Raw genomic sequence first — 23,271 nt, 5'->3', positions numbered from 1 at the left:
TTTCAGTTTTTTTTTTTTTTTATTGCACTTTAAATGTTCCACAAAAAGACCCAGAAGAGTTATGCATTCATTCAAAGAGTAGAAATGTTTTCACTGGAAACTGATGAATGATGTTTTTGACTTCTAAACAAATTAAATTATACAAAGACAAGGAGATCATTTATATTAGATCTTGTGTAGAATGTTTTGTGATTTTCTTCTCACAAGAAACCTCTGTTCAGGATGCCAATAAACATGGTGAAAGATGATGATTCTGATGAATCCAATATGGATTGTAATGCAGGATCCAGTGAAGAAAAGCTCATGTTCAGACGGACGTCCTGTTACGGCACGTGTGTGTGTGTGTGTGTGTGTTGCTGCATACAGTCACATTCATGAGCCGGAGGTGTCAGATGTAAGATGTCACGCTGCAGACTCAGAGCCCAATTACAGGGAGGATTAGGACGGGGCTCAGTGACCCTCGCTGGAATTCGCAGGGATGCTCTGTGTTCACTGTCAAACTCTGGGTCGCACCCTGGCTTTAAGTACTTTCACCTGCTAATTAAGACTTCCAAACCTCAGTCATGGGGAAACCTGTGCAGCCAGACGCTCTTCCAAAGAAAAATTGCCGGTTAACAACTCAAGATGTACTAATGTAAATATTTGAGCTGGCTTGTATAATGCAGCATGCTTCACTACGCGTGGCAGAGGAGCTGGACCGATTCTGGTGCCATTAGCATGTTTAATCCCTTTGCTTTGCTTAAAATCCAGCTGAAGTGCTTGAAGACAAGGGTCTCTGGACAGCAGGAGGTCCAGATCTGGAAATGATGTAAGTTTCTCACAGAGATCTCAGTTGTATTTCAGTTTCATCTCAGATGGCTCTCCCAAAATGCATTTGTAATGTTATTTTTTTCTTTCTTTCTCAAAACGTGACATTTTAAGTGTTTCTGTGGCTTTATATTTCTCTATATCTCTTTATATGTCTCACAGTATAAAGTTGCAATTTTTTCACAATTGCAACTTCATTTTTGCAGTTGTCAAGAATTCTTGTAATAATGATTTTATACCGTACAATTGTCCTTAAACCTTTCTTTTGTCATTGCAAATTTATAGCTCAAAATTTTTCTTTATCTCTTATAGTTACAAATTTGTTTCTTGTAATTGTGACATTATATCTTCCTGTAACTCTATATTTTAACTCTATTTCTCACAATTCCAACTCCACATTTGGCTTTATTTTTCGCAAAGTTGAATATTTATCGCCATAGTATAGTACAATTATGATTTCAAACCTCACAATGTGCCTTTAAATATCACAAAGTATTTTTTTATTGTAATTGCAACTGTATATATTAAAATCTGACCTATGTCTTGCAATTATGACTATTTCTTATATAGCTCTCTGTATCTCAACTCTGCTTATATTTCTCACAATTCCGACTCTATATCTCACAGTGTGACTTTATATGGAGCAACTGTGACTATGTAGTGATTTCTCACAATTGTGACTGTTTCTTGCAATTTTTATCTTGACTTTATGACTCACAATGTGCCAATAACGAATTTGCTTCTGTTAATTGTGACTTTATATTTCTCACACTGTAATTTCTCAGTTGCAATTGTACAGAATTATTGTAGTAGTGATTTTATACTTTACAATGTGACTTTAAATCTTGATGATGATGAGTGACTGGCAACACATTACCACACTCAACAGATCATATGGCTAAGTTTTAAAGTCTCCCACTCTTCAAATGAAGATCATACAACTACACGTTTATCTGAGTGTGTGTGAGTGTGTGAGTGTGAGTGTGTGTGCGTGTGTGTGCGTGTGTGTGTGTGTGTGTGTGTGTGAGTGTGTGTGTGTGTGTGTGTGAGCTGAAGGAGGTGGGATCCTCCTCTGCTTTAAGACCCTCCCAGCAGCGCTGTGTATCAGTTTCTCTCATGGAGCAGAGACTCATTCTGCATGAGACCCAAGCGCTTGAGCGTGTGGACAGTGTGAGAGGCTGAAGTGACGCAGCTGATGTGTTTGACACTGGAACACAATGACTCTACTGGGATCTGAGCGTTCTGTTCTGATTCGCAGCAACTTTAAATCAGGTGAGATTTTGGCTTCGCCTCCAACAGAAACTCATTCTGAAGCGCTGATTATTTACAGATGCATGATGAGTTCTAACAATCACAACGAATGTCACACAATTTGTGCATGTGTTTCACAAACACTTTACTCTGTAATTAATTTGGAAGCTATTTTTGGTTTTGTACCTGTTGGTCGCTGCGTACGCTTGTAGCTACACTGCCTTCAAAAGCCTCGAGTGCTTTGATACAGGGGTCAAAGGTCATCAGGTGTCACTTAACCTGTGCAAAAAATAATGTATTTAGTATTTAATCTTGTTTTCCAGTACGATTGTTTAAGATATGAACAAATGTATAAGAATAAAGTGAGTTTATGCTTAAAATAAGAAAAAATAAATATCTCAACTGGTTCAGAAAAATGTTTTAGTTTGATTTAGGTGCATTTTTGGCCCTGTTTGCAGATATTTCTTTCTTGTTTTAGGTATAAACTCATCTAATTTTTATATGTTTTTCGGTCATTTTTGCTTCTTGAGTAAATGTATGCTGTTTAAATAATGTTTAGATGTTTCTACTGAAAAAACAATAAATAAAATCATTTGGTTAAAGCATAAACTCCTGCATCTGGATTTTAATAAATTCACAGTTGTTCTGTTTTCCACTCTTTCTGTTTCTTTCAAACTCTTTCTCTCTGTCTCTGTTCATCTGTGTTTATCTCCTGGAGTCATTCAGTGCACTGTGAACAATGCTGCCACCTTTCTGTTGAAAGCGTTACTGAATAAACACAATTATATTGAATAAACGTCAGTCTCTGAAGATCTTCTTTGCATCTGGACAAGCTTTCCTCTCAGACTCTGAATTTGATTTCACAGCAGTGTTCTGGTTTGGAACAGTAATGGTTTACCGCTCAAACTTACAGACAAAATTGAGCTCTTCCTTCAGCAAAGAGAAATGACCCTGTGCTCAAGGGAAGTGGAGACATTACGCTGCTCCACACAGTGGCATGATGTTTTGAGCAGCACACATCTGATGGCGTTCTGATGCGGTGTGTGTGTGTGTGTGTGTGTGTGTGTGTGTGTGTGTGTGTGTGTGTGTGTTCTGATAGGGATCATACAGTGCGCTCCCTCTGGACGTGTTTGGCTCATTGAGGTTCTTTAACAGGACATGGGTGGCATGAGATTACAGAACCCATTTAAAATCTTTCTACACTCATGCATCTGAGGTCACGGTCTGAAATGTTGACATCCGGCTCTTATAAAGGGTTACAGACATGTTTAACCTGTTGAAGCTCACGAGACTCGTGTCAGTGTTTTTGGGTGACAATAGATGCTTAATACGACCAAGATACAAAGTGTGCATGAACCTGGCAATTTATTGTAAATGATAAGTAAAGCTCTCTGTTGTCTTTCCATAGTTTACTATGAGTGCTTCTATAAAGATATACATTGAGAAAAATGCTAGAACTAAAATATGAGAAATTGCAAACAATTAGTAAATCTGAGCATTAATTGGTTACTCGACTCGTGTTAGAAAGGGTCTGAACAATGAATGTGATTGATGCTGCTGTTTCAAGCTGTATAGTCCTAAATAAAATTTAAGTAAATTATTTTCTGTATTATTTGCTTCACTATCCTGAAGACTGTTCTTTAGACTGTCTCTGAGTGCTTCAGTTTACTTCAGTATGCTTGAGTTTTCAATGAGCTGAGAGAGAACAGGAAATCTATTTATTAATGTGTGTGTGTGTTGTTTTTAGATGTCCTGGCTATTAGAAAATTATTTGCAATAAATTCTTAGACACTAATCTGGAGGACATAGTTGGGCATCTTAAATAGCTTGAATTGCCAATGGCATGAAAACAGAAGGTGGAAGTTAAAGAGCCGTTGCTGGATCCTGATTGCTCCCAGCGTACATTACCATCCTTCATCAGTCACAGAGAATCAACATCATGACCTCCAGAGCGGAAATTAAACAACCAATCAAACTGGTTTTCCTGATGAACACACAACTATTTAGTGTTGATTCTCGTAAAAAATACAGCTCCCACGACGGGGGTCTATTGCAGTGATGATATTTTTGGTTGTATATATTTAGTGTATATAAGGTTCTTCATGTGTGAACGAAGTTCTGCTTGAGAGTGTGTCTGAATGCTCGTGTGTCACAGCTGTCTGTGTCACGTCAAGATTACAGCCTCGCTATTTACAGGAAAAGCAGTTCGATCGAAGCTCTGGGCGTTTGTCATGCAGCGCCTCTGATAGTGCTCACGACATTCTAGTGTAATAGACTTACGCAACACTAACATTAGGATAAATTATACAGGGAACAAGTAGTTTTTGTAGGTATGTGTCTTGAAGACAACAGCTGGAGCTATTTTGTGCTGTTGAGTCCATTCATCTGGTCTTGATTGTTGGGGGTTATGTGATCCAGTGTGTCTGGAAAGCTGTGAAAACTCTTATTGAGGGCAATCATGGGCCGATATCAGCAATCGTGCGAGAGCCGCCAGTGTTGTTCCTGCGTGCGCGCTCGTGTCGGTGTGACAGATCCCGACATCATCCGGTTTCTCTGTCTTGCACTGCATGAAAGTTGCTGGCACTGGACACAGTAGCACAAGTTGAGTGACCTAAACCAAAGCAGATGCATGCAGATCTCAGTGCTACGAGCACACGGCCATCAGTCAATCTGCCTGCTTTTGTGTTGACCCACAGTTATGCAGCTGCTTGACTGATTGCAATGATAAATGGAAGAACCAATGGATGATCAGATGAACACTGACATGTACAAGAGCTGTTGCACACATTAACCAATGCTGGTGTTTCGGGTGTGTATTTAAACAGCATGAATGCTTTTTTTCTCTGACTGTGAGTGTGAAATTGCTGATATACAGTTCAATAAACATTGAGTAATTTACATTTTTTAGACACAATGCCATTTACTTTGTTTATTTTTCCTCCTCCAATGAAAATAGTTCCAAGAAAACACAAACAACACATTTCCTAACAACACACGCCATCGTTAAACGAATCGCTTGAGTGAACGATTCAGTGACTCACTCTTAAAGACACGAATGAATCAGTGCTTTGTTCAGATAACTTCAGTGAGTGATTTTATAAAGACAATTTCCTGATTCATTCCTGAATTATCAATAATCAATGTATTGAACAAATGGCTTGAGGAACTGATTCAATGACTCACTACTGGTTTTATTTCTAAAAGAATCAATGTTTTAACAGAAAGAGACTGAAACATCCTCAGCACTACTGCTTCTAACAACATCTGTTTGACACAGGCAAACTAAATGTCTGGATCAGAACTTACTGATTTAAATGAATGTTTATAAAGAAGTGAAGCCTATTTTTACTTACAGTAGATCACGCACAGACTGCTGTGATGAGAAACACACCACCCAAAACAAAGACAACATGAAGTCAAAGACCCACAAATATTGCTTAAAACAGGATGCAGGTCTATGATAAACAAGTGTTCCTTCAGTGTGTGGTCCTCCTGATGTCTGATGTTAATGTGATTTGTGCTCCTCACCCACAGTCCTGCAGCTGAGACTCCATCAGAGGAGGAGGAGAGAGCCGGACATCATCCCTCGTGAGTAACACTACATCACACGGCATTGTGGGTATCTGACACATGACTGAAGCGCTTGTGAGCGGAGGATCAGCACTACAGTCAACCACTCAACACCTGTTAACATTCACATAGAAGATACAGAGTCTAGTTTATATACACACACACAGACGAGATCACAGAAGAGCAGCTTTCAAGACATTGCATGTGTGAAATAATTAATTCTTTAACACAGAGAGAAACAGCTGCTGAAACACACTTTACCGCTTCGGTTTCATGAATATGCCAGTATGTGTGATCAGATAGAGTCAGAACTGCAGATGTTGTAATTAAACTGCGGACAGAGTCTGGGGGTTTCAGCAGGTCTGCTGGAGATAAAGCACACAGATCTGTGACCGAGCTCCTAAAAAAGACTTCCAAAGGCTCTTTATCTTTCTGTGGCAGAGAACAGGTCGGCAAACTCAGATAAACAGTTTTTTTAAGCATTTAAATAGATGCTGGTGTAAATGCATGTGGGAAAGCATATATGTGCTGGAAAAGTGTTTAGAAACACGTCACGTTTGTTTTATTAATGTATAGTGGTATCTCCTGACGAGCCCCTCCAGCTCTCACACACGATATCTCCCATCAATCATAATGCACCTTACATTACAAAGGCTGGAATTATACAGTTTTTTAGTGTAATGTTTATGGTTTAAAAAGCAGAGCAACCATAAAACAGATCTAAAACGAAAGCGTTTGTCTGGATCAGTGAGAAGATTCAGGACTAGAGAAACACAGGCCGGAGCAGTCACTGTCAGAGATGATTTATGGACAACTCATTGATAAACAATCACTTTTGCTCTGTTTCTCGTTTGTTTTCCCAGCCTTGAAGAGTCTGGCTGCGCTCCATGAACAGAGGAAAAGTCTGGAGCGATCCAAGGTTAGAAGAACAAACACCATACCACAAAGAGTCCTTCACAAACAAAGTCACGCGGCACGACTTCTGCCTCACCACAATCATCAGTACTAGTTCATTTTCTAGTTACTATTTATCTAGATCAAACCAGTTCACATTTATTTCTAAAGCACTTTATAAAATAGAGATTGTTTGAAAGCAGCTTCCCAGCGATTATAACTGAATCAGATGCAAACTTTATCAAACATGAGAGTAGTTCAGATCATCTGTAAAGCAACTCTGTAGAAGACCACAGTCGTTATTCAGCTCCAGACAATTCAGTGTTCAATAAGTGTATTTTTTTTGCTGTTTAAATTAATTTAATTAAATCAAAAACCTAAAATAATTTTAAATGCAACATAAGAATGTATAGTTCAAAAAACTGCAGAGGATTGCTGAATACTGTTATTAAATTATGAATTTTGATTATTTATGTATTTCCTTTATGTGAGTAGCAAAGGTTAGTTGATCATTCTGAACTTCAGTTGGACTGTAAAAGCAGCTCTCGAGAAATACTGTGAAACTCAGCTCATTTTATTAAATGTTTTATAATATTTGATGTTGCAGACTGGAGATGATTTAAAACACAAAATCAGAAGTCGACCAGAGAAATCTGAGCTTGTCAACATGCGTATTCTACAAGGTAAGAGCTTTGGAAATAACAACAACAACAACAAATATCAGTACACGGACATAAAAAAAAAAGACGTAATACTGATGTAGAAACTATTTTCACTCACTTTCACTCAGCTGGTAAATTTCACAAATAATACCAAAGAAATCAGAAGTGACACAGTGACACAGTGGATTGAATAGTATTTTCCTGTAAAACACTCAGAAGAAGCGGCTATTAAAGATATTGGAGCACAACTCATATCTTTCATGGTTTTCACTGACAGCTTCAACGCTGTAAAATGAAGTTCTTCCTCAGCATCTGTGTCTTGATTTCCATACAAACATCTTACAGTCTTAAAGGCATAGTTCACCTAAAAATGAAAATTCTGTCATTATTTACTCATGACTGAATTTTGTGTGTATATTCCTTCTAGGAATTTTTTTTTTTTTTTCTGTTGAACACAAAAGAAAATATATTAAAGAATGTGGGTAATCAAACATTGACATGGATACAAATGGTAAATAACTTCCATAGTGCAAAAAAAAAACAAAACAAAAGGAACCTAACGGTTGACAGTAGCCATTGACTTATATATATATATATATTTCTCCATTGAACAGAAGTCAATGGCTACCGTCAACTGCTAGGTTCCATTCTTTCCCATAATACTGGCAATTATTTGGTTCCCGACATTCTTCAAAGTATTTTCTTGTGCAGTTTGGAATGACATGATGACAGAATTTATATTTTGGGGTGAACTGTCCCTTTAAAAAACATTTAACGTTTACTTAAAATATGAAGTCTTAATTAGGTCACAATTGATTGGGTTTTTGCCAAAAAATTTAGGAGGAATGGATAAATTTAGTTCAAAGAAAAAACAAGATTATATATATATATATTTTTTTTGTTACATTTTTTCATAAAACAAGACCTAATTTTTTGGGACATTAAATGTATATTGACGTACGAATGTGTACATATTTGTATGGGAAAGCAAGACAAAATTATTATTATTATTATTATTTTTGTGTGGTGTAGTTGCTTCACTAACTCCTGAGATAGACTTCCTGTTGCCTCTTCTTCTTTGCACGAGTGAATTCCTCACTAGTGATGTTGAGTAAGATTCCTCCCGTCCCTTGGCTCATCAAACACAGCTTGATTTAGGAGGCCGTCGGCCTGCGCTGTGTTTACTAGCATGCTGTGCGCTCAGATCCTGCTGAAAGTAAACATGTCTGTGCTCCCCGAGGCGACGGCTGGATGTGAGGCTGGGGGCGATGGTTTATATGACCTCTGCTGGTTTTATTGAGACAAACAGCAGCTGTATTTAGAGCCACCCTTTTCACTGGAGATCAAATGAATGTCCCCCTCATTCTGTGTTTTGACTCTGCATGATTTATGCGGCTCCGTTCAAGCAAAAAAAAAAAAAAAAGCAGACAAAGCTGCCACGTCCCTTCCCAGAATGCTTTGCACGTCACTGAGAATGATTAGCTCTTGTGTTTCATTTGGGGAGTAGTTACATTACATACTGCCAGCGATCATGAGTGAAAACACTGGGACATCATTTGTTCACTTAGAAATAATAATAATTGTGACCAATCACGGAAAGTAGGGGCACAAGTCGGTTCTGGGGCATTTTGAGTTATTCACATAGAAATCTGATAATATTTGGAGAAGTTGTGGCCATTTGAAGGTAGGCACTCCAAAAAGCTGCAAAAGCAGAAATAGCCTCTGAAGATTTTGCAGTCCTCACTGCTGCGAGTGACAATGGGGCTCATTTACATCTCATTTAGATAAGCCATACCCCATGCATATGTGTGTGCATATATACAGTGGGGAAAATAAGTATTTAGTCAGCCACCAATTGTGCAAGTTCTCCCATTTAAAGGTCCCGTTTTTCGTGGTTTTTGGAAGCTTTGATTGTGTTTACAGTGTGCAATATAACGTGTTCATGTTTCGCGTGTAAAAACACAGTATTTTTCACACAATTCACCTATCTGTATACAGCTGTTTTCACTGTCATAAAAACGGGGTGATGACTTCCTTGTTCTATAAAGCCCCTCCTTCAGAAATACGTAACGAGTTCTGATTGGGCCAGCGGTTCCTGTGTTGTGATTGGACAGCAGCTGAGAGCAGGCTGACCTCCTGGAAACGTGATTGGACTAGTTTTGAGAAGCAAGTGTGCAGGAGCGTGTGCTGGAGATGTACTTCTAATCACAGGAGCGTTTTTACTAATGAGATGCGCATGAAATTCGCATTCGTTTTTTTTGCACAGCCCTAACATCTAGTTAACAAAGCTAAACAGCATTGCCCTTTGTGTAGTAAGTTACAGAAACTGTTAAACGCACCAACTTAAATAATAAAATACACTTACTAGTTGTGGTCCATAAACAACACCTTCTCCAGACAAAGAGGGAACTGCTCCATCTTTCAGGAATAATCTTTGTGTGAATCTGGCATTAAACTGATTGAGATTGAGGAAGCTGTTCTCAGCAAAATGTGCTGCACATAGTTTTACATGTGGATTATAATTTTCGGGAACAGAGTTAAACATAAATTGTAACCATTAATCTCCAAGTACAGCGTCCCTGGGAAGCCCAAACAAAGATGATTGGACTCCGAGATGAAAATAACAGCGTTTCAATCGACATGTCAAACACAAACTCCGCTCTTCCTCTTCTCCGTCCACTCTGTGTGTGTGTGGCCACTCCAGGACCTTGAAACGCTTCTTACGAAGCCACTTCTCCGTTACCCAAGGCGGTGTGTTTTGGATCATTGTCATGCTGAAAGACTTAGCCATGTTTAATTTTCATGGCCCTTGCTGATGGAAGGAGGTTTCCACTCAAAATCTCATGATACATGGCCCCATTAATTCTTTCCTTTACCCGGATCAGTCTTCCAGGCCCCTTTGCAGAAAAACAGCCCCAAAGCATGATGTTTCCACCCTCATGCTTCACAGTAGGTATGGTGTTCTTTGGATACAACTCAGCATTCTTTCTCCTCCAAACACAACAAATTGAGTTTCATCTGACCATATGACATTGTCCCAATCTTCTTCTGGATCATCCAATTGCTCTCTAGCAAACTTCAGACATGTACTGGCTTAAGCAGGGGCACACGTCTGGCACTGCAGGATTCCCTGGCGGCGTACTTTGGTCCCAGCTCTCTGCGGGTCATTCACTAGGTCCCCCTGTGTGGTTCTGAGATTTTTGCTCAACGTTCTTGTGGTCATTTTGAGATTATCATTGGTCTTTGGTCTTGTTTGTCTTCCATTTCCTATTAATTTCTCCCACAGTTGATTTTTTCACACCAAGCTGCTTGCCTATTGGAGATACAGTCTTCCCAGCCTGGTGCAGCCTGGTGCAGCCTATATACATAAAAATAAAGAGAAGGCATTTTCTTAAAAAAAACAAAAACTGTCTCAGATGATCTAAGATAGAGTAAGAGGAAGCAGGGCCAGTTGTGGCCTAGTGGTTAGAGAGTTTGACTCCTAATCCTAGGGTTATGGGTTTGAATCTTGGGCCGGCAATACCACAACTGAGGTTCCCTTGAGCAAGGCACTGAACCCCCAACTGGTGTGTGTGTGTGTGTGTGTGTGTGTGTGTACATACTTGGAGAGTCAGGAGCTCACTGGACTTCATCATAACTGCTCAGCAATCCAACATCAACACCAGGAGGAAGGAACTCACACATTAGAGAGAGTTTGTGTGTGCCCATGTGCCTAACTGAGAGACATATGTAGACTCACACTGACCCCTCGTGTGAGCTGTGTTCCTGTCACTGCATCCCAAGTGTTGACAAGTGTTCAGGACCGGCACATGCTTCGGTTTTCTACCACACGTTCACTCACACAGACACACACTCACTCACTCACACACATGCATCAGACGCAAACAGACTTTCAGTCAGATATTTACTCAAGCAGTGCAGAGGCTGTAATTCTGTCAAACACTGGTAATCAGTCTCCTTCACGTTTGCTGCTCTCTGAACATTTGTTTTTCTCATCTTTCTTTGTTTGGCTGTTGGACTGATCTTCTCTGTGAGTTCATCTGACTGAGTCTGCATCTCTCCTCTCATATCTCCGCAGTGAACCATGGGAAGCTGTCGCAGCAGGAGGACTCGTACGTGTTTGATGAGGACAGCAGTAGTGAGAGTCTGTCTCCAGATCAGCCGCACAGTGAAGAGTCACAGTGTTCAGCTGAAGCACTTACAGAGAACAAGAGCAGCTCCAGCTCACCCACACTCACCAACACTGATCACGTGAGTCACCCACACACGACAGCAAAGAGATGTTCAGGACATTGCAAACAGATTCAATTAATGACTCAATGTTTATATATATATATATATATATATATATATGTAGGTACAGTGGGTAGAGAAAAGAACCACAGCCTTTAAAATAATCACATTTTGTTGCTTTACAGTCTGAAATGAAGACGGGCAAAGTTTTTGTTTTATCCAGATGTATTTACTCAGTGCAACTTATCTGACATTAATATGTAAGTCAAAGATCAAACACCAACATGTCAGAAAACAATTAAAATACAATAATAATGTGAAAAATTATTTTTTTTTTCAATGTGAATCTATTTATTTCTGTGATGTACAGCTGTATTTTCAGCATCATTCCTCCAGTCTTCAGTGTCTCATGATCTTCAGAAATCAGTATAATATGATGATTTACTGCTCAAGAAACATTTCTGATTATTATCAATTTTCAGGATTCACAGATTAATAGAAAGTTCAAAAGAACAGCAAGTCTTTTTATCATGCCGGTAAACCTACTCGAATATAAATTTACCAGTGGTTGATTGCGATGCAGATTTCTTCAAATAGGATGCACCTCTCGACCACAGAACATCTCTGTTCATGGTATGTAACACTCAGTTCTATGTTTCAAAATATTGTCCTGGTCACACTGAGCCAATATTTATTCTGATGACTTTAGTGTGACTGATCACGCTGTAGCTATCATGAGTAACAAAATGCTTTCTTTGTGTCCAGATTTGACTACAATAATAATAACTGACACTTTAAATCAACATTTAAATTTGAACTTTTACTAAATGTAGTCCTTAATAATTTCTGAAAATATATCAATATATATACCACCATGGCCCCGCCCTTCAACATCAAGCTCCGCCCCCTGCCCCCCAGATAAAACATGTTCCTGCACCTATGGGTAGGTCTCTCATTAAACACTGATATCTAGTGGTATACCAATAGCAAAAGTAATAGGTCAGTATTGTTAAATTACAGACAAAGATTTTGGATAACTAGGTTGGCTTGAATGTTTTGTGTGGAAGGGGGCCGGTCCTCATAGGGCCCAAAACTGCTTGCGGCCCCCTGCTCTGAGCCCAGATCAGAATGTCAGTGTGTTTCTAACACTCTCAGAAGGGCATCAGAATGATCTCCTGTTCTCTGACAGCAGGAGTAATAAACCATCAGCTGAAGCTGTCAGGAGGCTGTCCTCTCGTTAAGAGCAGTATATATTCCTGGGAGATTGAATGTGGGAGCAGACATGCTGTCGAGACAGGGGCCGAGGCCCGGGGAATGGATGCTTCACCCCAAGGTGGTGGAGCAGATATGGCTGATATTTGGCAAAGCTCAGGTGGACCTCTTCACGACTCAAGAGATATCACAATGTCCCCTCTGGTTCTCTCTAGTTCACCCAGCTCCACTGGGACTAGATGCCATGACACAGACTTGGCCGAGGCTTCGTCTGTACGCCTTTCCCCCTATCGCTCTGCTCCCGGGAGTTCTGGAGAGAGTGCGCCGGGACGGGGTCCGTCAGTTGCTAGTAGCCCCGTTCTGGCCGGGCCGAGTATAGTTCACAGATCTGATCTCTCTCCTCGACGGCTCTCCATGGGAGATTCTGATCAGGACAGATCTACTTTCTCAGGCGCAGGGCAAAATAATTCACCCTCGCCCGGAGTTGTGGAAGTAGTGGGTGTAGCCCTATAGGGGGCACAGTTCATAGCTTCCGTTCTCTCAACCGAGGTTGTTGAGACCCTCGTCCAATCCACAGCTCCCTCTACGAGGAAACTGTATGCCCTGAGGTAAAAGCTCTTCACCCCTTGGTGCAGAGACCGCCAGCTTGACCCTGTTAACTGCCCAGTTGGTACAGTTCTTGAGTTTCTCCAAGCTAGGCTCTCTGAGGGTTTAACTCACTCCACCTTAAAGGTGTACGTGGCGGCCATAGCTGTTTACCACGTCCATTTCAACGGTCAGTCAGTGGGAAGACACCCCCTAGTTACGCGTTTCCTCCGCGGTGCGCTGAGGCTGAGACCTCCAGTACGGTCCCGTCCCCCCCCCCCCTGGGACTTGGTTGTGGTGTTCTTTGTAAAGCTCCATTCGAGCCAATTCAAGATATCTCAGATAGACAGCTGACCCTTAAGACTGCCCTGTTACTGGCGATTACGTCTCTAAAGAGAGTTGGAGATCTTCAGGCCACCTCGGTGGTCCCTAACTACTTAGACTTTGCCCCTGGTATGGCCAAAGCATTTTTATACCCTCGAGCGGGTTACGTTCCTAAATTTCCCTCTGTTACGCCGCAACCCATAGTACTGTAGGCCTTCTGCCCTCCTCCCTTTCGGGAGCCAGACCAGGAGAAGCTAAACTGTATGTGTCCAGTTCGAATGCTGGACACATACTTCCACAGAGCTGCCCTGTGGAGAAAAATTGACCAATTGCTTGTTTGCCTGTCTGTAAGCAGACCCTTAGTAATTGGACAGTCGAGGCTATCAACGTTTCCTATGAGTCCTCTGGTCTTCCCCTATGACCTTTCTAGCAGGTGTGTCCCTCTTGGACATCTGCAACGCTGCGGGGTGGTCCACACCCTCTACATTTGGCAGATTCTACAATCTTGACATGTGAGCCCCTCCTGGCTCTTCTGTCCTCTTGCCTTAGCTGTGCTCTTCGGATACACACTAGGCAGGGGATTGGAAGTCTGGCAGCGTTGGCACATCGTTCCCCAAAGTGCTCGACGCAGCTCGAGTTCCTGAAGAGGAACGTCTCTAGGTTACGAATGTAACCCTAGTTCCTCGAAGGAACGAGACACTGCGTTGCAGATCCATACTCCCGGCACCCCTGCCGGCGCTTGCTTCCCTACTCGAGGCTGAAGTCAGCAGCGTGGCACATGCCTTTATAGCTTCCTGGTCGCTACGTCACCCCGTCCGTGACGTCAAGCTCTTCCATTGAACAGATTGCACACAATATTCAGAGTTGATCTTGCCAAAGGCGTTTCCCCAAAGTGTTTGATGCAGCATCTCGTTCCCTCGAGGAACTAGGGTTACATTCATAACCTAGAGACGATTTTTATTTTATTTCATATGTTAGATAATACAGGCAATAATAATCAGTTATTACTAGTGATTTAATAACAATATATTAATTTGTCTGTTATTCAGGGGTCTCAGAGCACTCAGAGTCAGGTGGAGAATGTGACAAACAGCCAGGAAACACCTATTCCTGTTCCTGCAATAGTCAAGGTAGGACTGAACTTCTTGTGTATTTCAAATCAACACACACAAAGCAATGATGATATGTCACTGTAATGCTAACATCTAGGCATTTGCATAAATCTTATTTTATGAACTCGTCTGATTTCTCTCCGCTTTTACTGTGCAAAGCCGTCCAAAATGTCTGAGAAGAACCGCCACAAGAAACCCAAAGACATCAAGCCTAAAGTGAAGAAGCTGAAGTACCACCAGTACATCCCACCAGACCAGAAGACAGAGAGATGTGCTGCGCCGCAGATGGACTCGACGTATGCACGTCTCCTGCAGCAGCAGCAGCTCTTCCTGCAGCTACAGATCCTCAGCCAGCAGAAACACCAGCACAACCTGCATCCACCTCCACCTGCACCTCCACCTCCACCGCAGCAGAGCTTCAGACACAACACCACACACACGTGAGTCCAGCACTGGAGAACATCATCACAGTGTCTCCTTCAACACGCACACACACACACACACACACACACAGAGAGAGAGACACACACACACACACACACACAGACACTACTGTTCAAAAGTTTGGGGTCAGTAAAAAAAATAAATAAAATAAAATAATCAATTTTTTATTAATCTTTTATTAATCAATGCTTCATTAAATTAATCAAAAGGCCGGGGCTGTGCTTTGATATATATATATATATATATATATATATATATATATATATATATATATATATATATATATATATATATATATATATATATAATTTGTAATGCATTTAATGCTTTTCATTATTTAAGCTGATTTCTGATCATGAGGAAAAATAAACGCAGTGAAGTGTGTCCACTGATAGCGTGTGTGTGTGTGTGTGTGTTTGTGTGTGTGTGTGACAGGCCGTCCGGTGAGCAGCAGTCATGTTCGTCCAGTGTTCAGAGCAGCAGCAGCACGTCGTCTCCAGTGAAGAGCAGTAACCCGTCCATGAGACCCGTCAGACCCGGACCGCTGCCCACAGACCTGGACGACCTGAAGGTCAGTGCTGTGCTTTGACTCCGTCATGATGTGATGATGAAGGGGTTAAAGATCTCAAACGTGCAGATTTAAATCAGAAGTCAAGTCAAATCAAGTCACCAAGTCCTGAAATGGCCAGCCGTTGCCCTTCAGGCTGACTTCCGGGGCTCCCACCGCCAGATCCTGATGTATCCCGCCAGTCAGGTCCGGGTGGGATTTGAGGTGACTTTCGTTGGCACAGGGTTATCCTGCACGCCGGCCTGATTACTGGTGCTGCGCTGCCCTCTGGTGAGCGTATAGAAACACGTATATAAACAAAAAATAAACAGAGAAACTAAATTTGGAGCCAGGTATGTGTGGACCATCATTACCTGTCAAAAATTCTTTCTGTAGAATTATTTATTTATTAAGTTAGTTAATATTAATATCGACTAACTTTTGTTAAATATATTTCTATGCATGTTCTCCACATCTCATTAGGGCTGAATTGTTTTGTTTTATTGTCTGTTGATGAACCACTGCAGCATGAAAACATCCATGACTTTTTTGTTCGTCTGAAAGTGATATCATTAAAGTCGCATATGCACGTAAAGTGAATTTATTTAGTTTGAAAACTTTTCGTAGTAATATTTACGTTTGGACATTTTATTAGAAAGGTTTCATGAATTTGGACCATATTTGAGCAGTCATTACTTAGAAATTCAGCAGAGTTGAATTAAATTATATTATTTTCCAAAAATGTTTTAAATGTATAGATAAGGGGTAAATGCAGTAATAACATGGTAATAACACGGTAACATTCAAAGACAATATTATGGTTGCACTTTATTTTACAGTACGTGTACTAACATGTTCTTATACTTATCTAAGAAAGTTCTGGTAATACAAGGTAACTACATGGGGTAGGTTTAGGGTTAGTACCTAGTTATTACATAGTTATTGTAATTACTATAATAAGTACATAGTATGTACATGAAGAATAGGACTGTACAATTATTTTAGTCTTAATTGGACCCAGAATGTGAGAACAGTGTGCAGATTGTGAATGAGATCCAGGGTTAATCATGTGACGTGGTTGCTGTGTGAAGCCTGAAGCTGATTGGTGTGTTGCAGGTGTCTGAGCTCAGGATGCAGCTGCGGATGCGTGGTCAGCCAGTGTCCGGCACCAAGACGGCACTCATCGAGCGACTGCGGCCCTTCAGAGACTCCAGCTGCTGTTCTCCAGCATCTTCTGCAGACGTGTTCCCCGTGACGCCTGCCGCATCGCTCTCGTCCTTCCACTCGCCCGGCGCTGGCTTCTACTGCAGCAGCGGCTCCACACCACCCATCTCTCCGGTCTCCTCCGAGCTCTCCGTCAGCAGCTTCAGCGACGTCACCATGTCCTCTCCTCCAGCCCGGCTGAGCGCAGACGAGGGCCTGAACACAGAGAAGGACAAGATGTTGGTGGAGAAGCAGAAGGTGATCGAGGAGCTGATGTGGAAGCTGCATCAGGAGCAGATGCAGGTGGAGGAGCTGCGCATGCAGCTGCACAAGAGGAAGCGCACGCAGGACTGTCCCGCTCCGCCACAGTATATGATGCAGACACAGCAGTTCTACAGCGTGTCCATCAAGCAGGAGCAGGAGGCGTCCAGCTGTCCTCTGGCTGTCAAGCAGATGAAAGGCGGCTGCATGACGTCTGGAAGCCTGTCTGTGTTCCTGAGCCCTCAGAGTTCTCCCGACACCAATCCCTCGAGCAGCCCCTCGTCGCAGCTGCTGAGAGACTCACACACACCGCTGCAGAACACAAGCAGAGCCCCGCGCAGCACACAGGTGATGCACACACACACACCTGTTCATTTACACACAAACACATCTCAAACACACCTCTCCCAGGACAAACACCGCTCTGAAAAATCATTCGTTTCATCAGAAATTGAAAATTTGTGGAAAACCTTATACTTTATACCTCTATGATTTATTTTAAGGCAAGGTCAGTGCAGGTTGTAAAATGTCTCTCTGAAAAATGCAACTCTGAAAATCGATATTGTATATTATTATTATTGCAGGTAATAAATGTATATTATTGTACTATTATTATTAAAATTACAATTTCTATTTTAAAAATATTTTGACACTTATTTAAAATAATGTCGATTTTTATGATTTTATTTTTTTATATTTATATTTATTCATGTATTTTATTTAAATATATTTTAAGAAATTTGTAAAAAAAAAAAAAAATGATCTTGAAAAAATATTGAAATTTAAAAATATATATATATAGATGTACTTTCACATGTATATATGATTTAAGTAAAATATTAGTTTTTGTTTAATGGTTGCGCAATATGACATTTCTAGAGTTATTAAATGTAACATTTTTTTTAGCACTTTTCTTTATAAAATCCTGCTGTTTATGTTTTTATGCCTTACAGTCACATTTATCAGATTCGAGCTGGTTGATAATATAGTTAATATTTTGCAAGGATAAGATCAATCAGGCCTGGTGTGTTTGTGGATGAAGGTGGATATTCTTACATAACTTTATATAAAGACCTGGACAATAATCTAGTTGTAATTTGCCCCAAAACCAATTAAAGGTTTTCAAAACCAGATGAAACCAACATGAATACACAGAGTAACTGGAAAATGGTATTGGTGAAAGATTCATGATGGACACTGATGTTTGTGATTGATTCAGTGACTAACGGCTGAACTCTGTCTCCGTTGCAGCAGAAGAGCTGCTCGTATGCTCCCGAACAGAGAAACCTGCAGACACTTTACTGTCAGAGTCCTTCAGAGAACAACGTCAGCGTCAGAGGATCCACCAAAGCCAAGAGCGCCGGCATACAGCAGAAAGTACGTCAAGAAACCAGACTCCTTCATCACACAAACTCACATCAGTCTGAGTTACACTGGGCTTCTGTTAAAAGAGTGATTCCATCAGTCAGGGAACACTCATGCTCACGTGTTTGGAATTATTAGGACTTTTCATATTTCTGAATTACGTCTCTTCCACTCATCAAGGCTGCATTTATTTGATCAGAAATATAGTAAAACCAGTGAAATATTATTCTTATGTAAATCATCTGTTTTCTGTGTGAATCTCTATTAAAGTGTAATTTATATCTGTGATGTGCAGCTCTATTTTCAGCATCATTCCTCCAGTCTTCAGTGTCACATGATCTTCATCATATGTTCATGATTTCATGATTCATGATTACACTTGAACAAAGATTCACATGGGAAACAGCTGTTGTTATCATGTGAGCCCTTTAATCATGTGCTGCTCAATGATCATGTGACGTCAGCACACACACACACACACACACACACACAGGTGTGATGTGTGGCTCTGTCTCCTGTAGGAGTCTCCGTGTCTCTCTCGGCGGGACGGTGATCCTCACTCCCTCACATCCAGCTCTATCTTCTGTAGCTCAGCTCCTCCTGTCTCCGGCAGCAGAGGTCCGCCGCGTTACGAGGATGCTGTGAAACAGGTAACACAGCTCAGGATCTCAGAGCTTCTGTCTGCGTCTCTGCAGCTTTACTGAACACTCCTGTCAGCCAAAGTATTATTATCAAATATTATTACACATTATACAAATATATAATTACTAAATGCTTTCTTTTGACTCTGTAGCTAACCCTCTCTTTAGTTTCACATTACATTCACCCAGTCAAATTAAATAATAATAATAATCATCATAATAATATAAAATGTTATAAAATTATATATATATATATATATATATATATATATATATATATATATATATATATATTCTGAATAATACATCTGAAACAAATACATGATGTGTGTTTTGAGGGTCTTATAATGTGTGTTATGAGAGTTAATGCTCCTGTGATGTTCCTGCAGCAGATGTCACGCAGCCAGCAGATGGATGAGATTCTAGACGTCCTCATCGAGAGCGGAGGTGAGTCTCAACCATCGCATCTCACCCAGTAACACGGCTGTTAGTGATCATTAAAGTCGCTGTCTGTGCTGTCATTGTCTCGTTTTAAAGAAATGCCAGCTAACGCCAAAGAAGAGCGCTCTCCTGTAACCAAAGTTGTGCCTCACCTTACAGTTTCTCCCAAGTTCCCCCGACACTACAGTCACGTGACTCCCTCCACGCTGTGCTACGATCACGGAGACGCTCCTCTGGAGGTCACCGCCGAGGGTCGCGGCCTGGGAATGACCTTTGGGGAGTCGCCGTGGGAGACGATGGAGTGGCTGGATCTAACTCCGCCCAGCTCCTCCCACACCTTCCACAGCGGCCCGCCTCCATCTGGACCGAGCATCTTCAACACCGAGCTCCTGGACGTGACCGACATCAGCCTGAACCTGGAGCACTGGTGAAGAGAAACATCACGTCCACACCCACAGCGTCCATCGAAACCACTGGAGATTCTGGGGAACAAGGTTCTGATTACTGGAAACAGAAATGAACTGGGTTCAGACACATGAACATGTTTAGTTGTCTGCACACTTGTGGCGTGGGAGAGCAGGTATTAATGCGTCACACAGGTATATCACCTGCACTCTCTTGTAAATATGAGCTTACAGCAGGATGTCACGCTTTATATGAGCTTTTCCTTCCTTCCTGTCACCATCGTGACTTTAATTTATTCTTGGTTTTACGTGTGATATGGAAGCATGTTTCCATCACGGGATATCAATTAACAGTATTTGTGTCTTTACAGCTCAGACTGAATCTTCAGAATGACAAGATATAAACTCTGAATTTTGACCTTTTTTTCTGAATAGAGTTTACATTTGACAGTTTATAAGTTTTTTCCCACTAGTGAAAACAGCTAATTATCTTTTTATCTCACAGTTATCACTTTTTTCCTCATAATTTCATTCCTTAATATTCTGATTCTATCTCATAATTTTGAATTTTTATCTCACAAGATTTTCCATCTTGTAATTCTGGGATTTTATCTTTCAATTCTGAGTTTATATCCTTGAACTCTGACTTTCGGTCTCATAATAATGAATTTATATCCTGCAATTCTGACTTTCTATCTTAATTATTTTCTCAGATTCGTGGGGGCAAAGTCCAAACTGTGAGAAATAAGGTTGCAACTATTTTTAATATATTTTTTGCTCTACACTTTATGTGAAAAATAACATCACCAAATCTCAGCTCTTCACAATCACTGGAGAAGAGAACTGTATTTTAGCACGATCAAGCCTTTTAATCTCTGGTCAAAAGATCAAAGCAGATGAAGTATTAAAAAGTTAGGGTTAGATAAATCATATTTTGCTAATAATTTCTTCCCCCCAAAGTGTGTTTTGCATTCTAGATTATTATATTACTGCCACTTCTGTTGTTTTGAACATTCATTAGCTCTTTTTTTTTTATTTGTTGTTTTTATTATTTTTGGATCTTACTCTTCTGATGTATTTATTTCCACCTTTTATTTTCATTGGCATATTTATACATATTTATGAGACATTCCTTTTCATTAAAAACAAAATATTCTCATGGTTAAAAAATGATTAAAATGAGGACACCAGAGGAAAAATAATATTCAACTCCATAATTTCCTTGTGAAATCTTCCTCCTTTATTGATATTTTTAAGGACGAGCTCATGTTCTGACACACAAACAGAAGGTTTTTAATCCCGGCTGATTTATTTGATGACTTCTCGTCCCTGTTTCTCAGAAAAGACAATCAGAAGCATACTTCACTAACAGTGATGCCCATCTTTATTTGTGATTAATTAAATCTAATATATAGATCATATAAGTTCAACTGTGAAATTTTACTGGGGCAAATTTGGGACCTGACTTTTTAAAGATCTTTTGTTTTAGCTTTTAATACTGATCACTAAATAGCGGAGTTTTTTAATAAATGATATCAGCTCAACAAAAGCTCAAACTGTGAATAAATATATATATATATAGATTTTTTTTTCTTTCATGAATTTAAATATGATTGTTTATGTTATTTTCTGGTCTCTAATCATAGTTTGCGCCACTGAATGCTAATGTACAGACCTTTATGAATGCTTTACCGTGCCGCGAGACCTTACAATACAAATGAATCAGACAGAGAAATAAGAAATAAACCCTGGGATCTGAAGTCCATGAATAAGCTTTGAGAGCATTTTAGACCAAGAACAAGCTGTTTTCTATTCGAGACTCAGTATTAAACACAGTACTGTTTCGATTAGAGACTCTTAATACAACCAGCTCAGATATTAGGTCTGTAATCCAGAAGAACTGTGTGTAAAGTTTGATGTTATTTTTCTATGTTTGAAGTGACTTTGCTGTCTTCTGGAGAGTAAGATGTTCCTCTGTATGTTCACCATTACTCTTCACCTCCTAAATGGAGGTTTTGTGCCTTATTTCTTGTTCATCTGGGGAAAATATATTTGTATGACAGAAAGCTCTTGTATTGCTAGGCCACTGAACAACATTAGCATATTAGCATACATTAGCAGGTACTTGATCTGGAATAAATGCAGTAATAACTACGAGAGGCTGAGTATTGGCTTTATTCTAGCACTGAGCATGTGGTGTGTTCAGATCTAACAGTAGAGTAACCTGCAGTTAAACACACTCATCATATTCATAACACTAACAAGCCAGAGGTTAATATATAGACAAACATGCATATATAATACACTTTATCCCTGCACATTTCCCTTTATAATTTTTACAGCTAACTCTTCTCAACTCTTCTCAGGTGTGTGCACACTGATCATCATGACAGTATATTGCACATTGAGCGAGTAAAGCTACTTGAACACAAGTCATCGCTGCAGAACAACACCTTTGCATACAGACTCATTAAAGGAGCCACAGAATACAAAAATCACTTTTATAAGGTGTTTGAACACAGTGTGTGAAAACAACCAAACTATAATCAGTGTTGGTCAGTAACGGAGTAGCTTTCCTTCGTTCCTGTACTTAAGAACATTTTTCAAGTATCTGTACTTTACTGGAGTAGTTTTATTTTGATTAACTTTTACTTTTACTTCACTACATTCCAAAGCATAAGATCATACGTTTTACTTCACTACATTTGATAAAACATATGATTACTCCTTATAATAGGCTATATCACATGCTCTGACATGCAGAAGCGGTTTCTGATCAATAAACAAACTTCTTTTCAATTAACCTTTTAAATCGGATCCAAATCTCACCAAACGATTGATTCATGAATCAGAATGATCCGATTGCAGCTGTTCTAGAGTCGACAACTCACCGATTCAAATGAAGCTTTTATTTTGAAGTTTAAATTTACATTAATAATTTAAATGTTATTCATTTAAATGCATTGTTATTTATTTTAGTGAGTTCACAAGAACTGGGAGATCTTGTGAGTGCACGCACGACTGATGCTGTTAAAAGTAATTAATTAATGTTGAAAATTAGGATGAATTATTGTAACTGAAAATCATATGTAGGTAAAAACTGTGAGTTGTTTGTGAACTAAATCTGCTGTAAAGAGCCCACTGAAATACTTGAATGCATTCACATCACTCAGTGTCTCTATGAAATAAATAATAATAATAAACACTTTAAAATAACACAGATTAAATAAAGTAACTCATGCATGTTCAAATTCCCCACTGCCTAATGTTAACAGTTTAATTAAAATGCTACACATTTAGCCCTATGTGACATCT

At 40.0% G+C, this 23,271-nt stretch overlaps 1 protein-coding gene across 5 annotated transcripts; it reads left to right on the top strand.

The window, feature by feature from the left end:
- The first annotated feature begins 1,896 nt into the window (after positions 1 to 1,896).
- On the top strand, positions 1,897 to 22,110 carry LOC128025709 (myocardin). 5 transcript variants are annotated; one of them, XM_052612220.1, is made up of 13 exons: positions 1,897 to 2,079; positions 5,593 to 5,646; positions 6,492 to 6,547; positions 7,130 to 7,205; positions 11,263 to 11,435; positions 14,588 to 14,668; positions 14,810 to 15,090; positions 15,530 to 15,665; positions 16,758 to 17,453; positions 18,360 to 18,482; positions 18,992 to 19,120; positions 19,501 to 19,558; positions 19,649 to 22,110. In XM_052612220.1, the coding sequence occupies exons 1-13, from the start codon at positions 2,025 to 2,027 to the stop codon at positions 19,981 to 19,983; spliced, it is 2,253 nt and encodes a 750-aa protein (XP_052468180.1). In that variant the 5' UTR covers positions 1,897 to 2,024; the 3' UTR covers positions 19,984 to 22,110. The 5 variants fall into 5 exon arrangements, with proteins under 5 accessions (XP_052468180.1, XP_052468181.1, XP_052468183.1 ...); XM_052612221.1 differs by having other exon boundaries at positions 18,357 to 18,482; positions 19,504 to 19,558; XM_052612223.1 differs by having other exon boundaries at positions 1,898 to 2,079; positions 18,357 to 18,482; positions 19,504 to 19,558; positions 19,712 to 22,110.
- Positions 22,111 to 23,271: the final 1,161 nt, after the last annotated feature.

The sequence above is a fragment of the Carassius gibelio genome, chromosome A12 (assembly GCF_023724105.1).
Source record: "Carassius gibelio isolate Cgi1373 ecotype wild population from Czech Republic chromosome A12, carGib1.2-hapl.c, whole genome shotgun sequence".
NCBI lineage: Eukaryota > Metazoa > Chordata > Actinopteri > Cypriniformes > Cyprinidae > Carassius > Carassius gibelio.
Note: the sequence above shows the minus strand (reverse complement) of the source record. Positions and strands in the feature narration are given on the sequence as shown.

Excerpts from the sequence above, each read along its gene's own strand:
- LOC128025709 (XM_052612219.1), top strand. The coding sequence starts at position 2,025 with ATGACTCTACTGGGATCTGAGCGTTCTGTTCTGATTCGCAGCAACTTT. Across the intron at positions 5,647-6,491 it reads AGAGCCGGACATCATCCCTC|CCTTGAAGAGTCTGGCTGCG; the intron begins GTGAGTAACACT and ends TTGTTTTCCCAG. Across the intron at positions 11,436-14,587 it reads CACTCACCAACACTGATCAC|GGGTCTCAGAGCACTCAGAG; the intron begins GTGAGTCACCCA and ends TCTGTTATTCAG.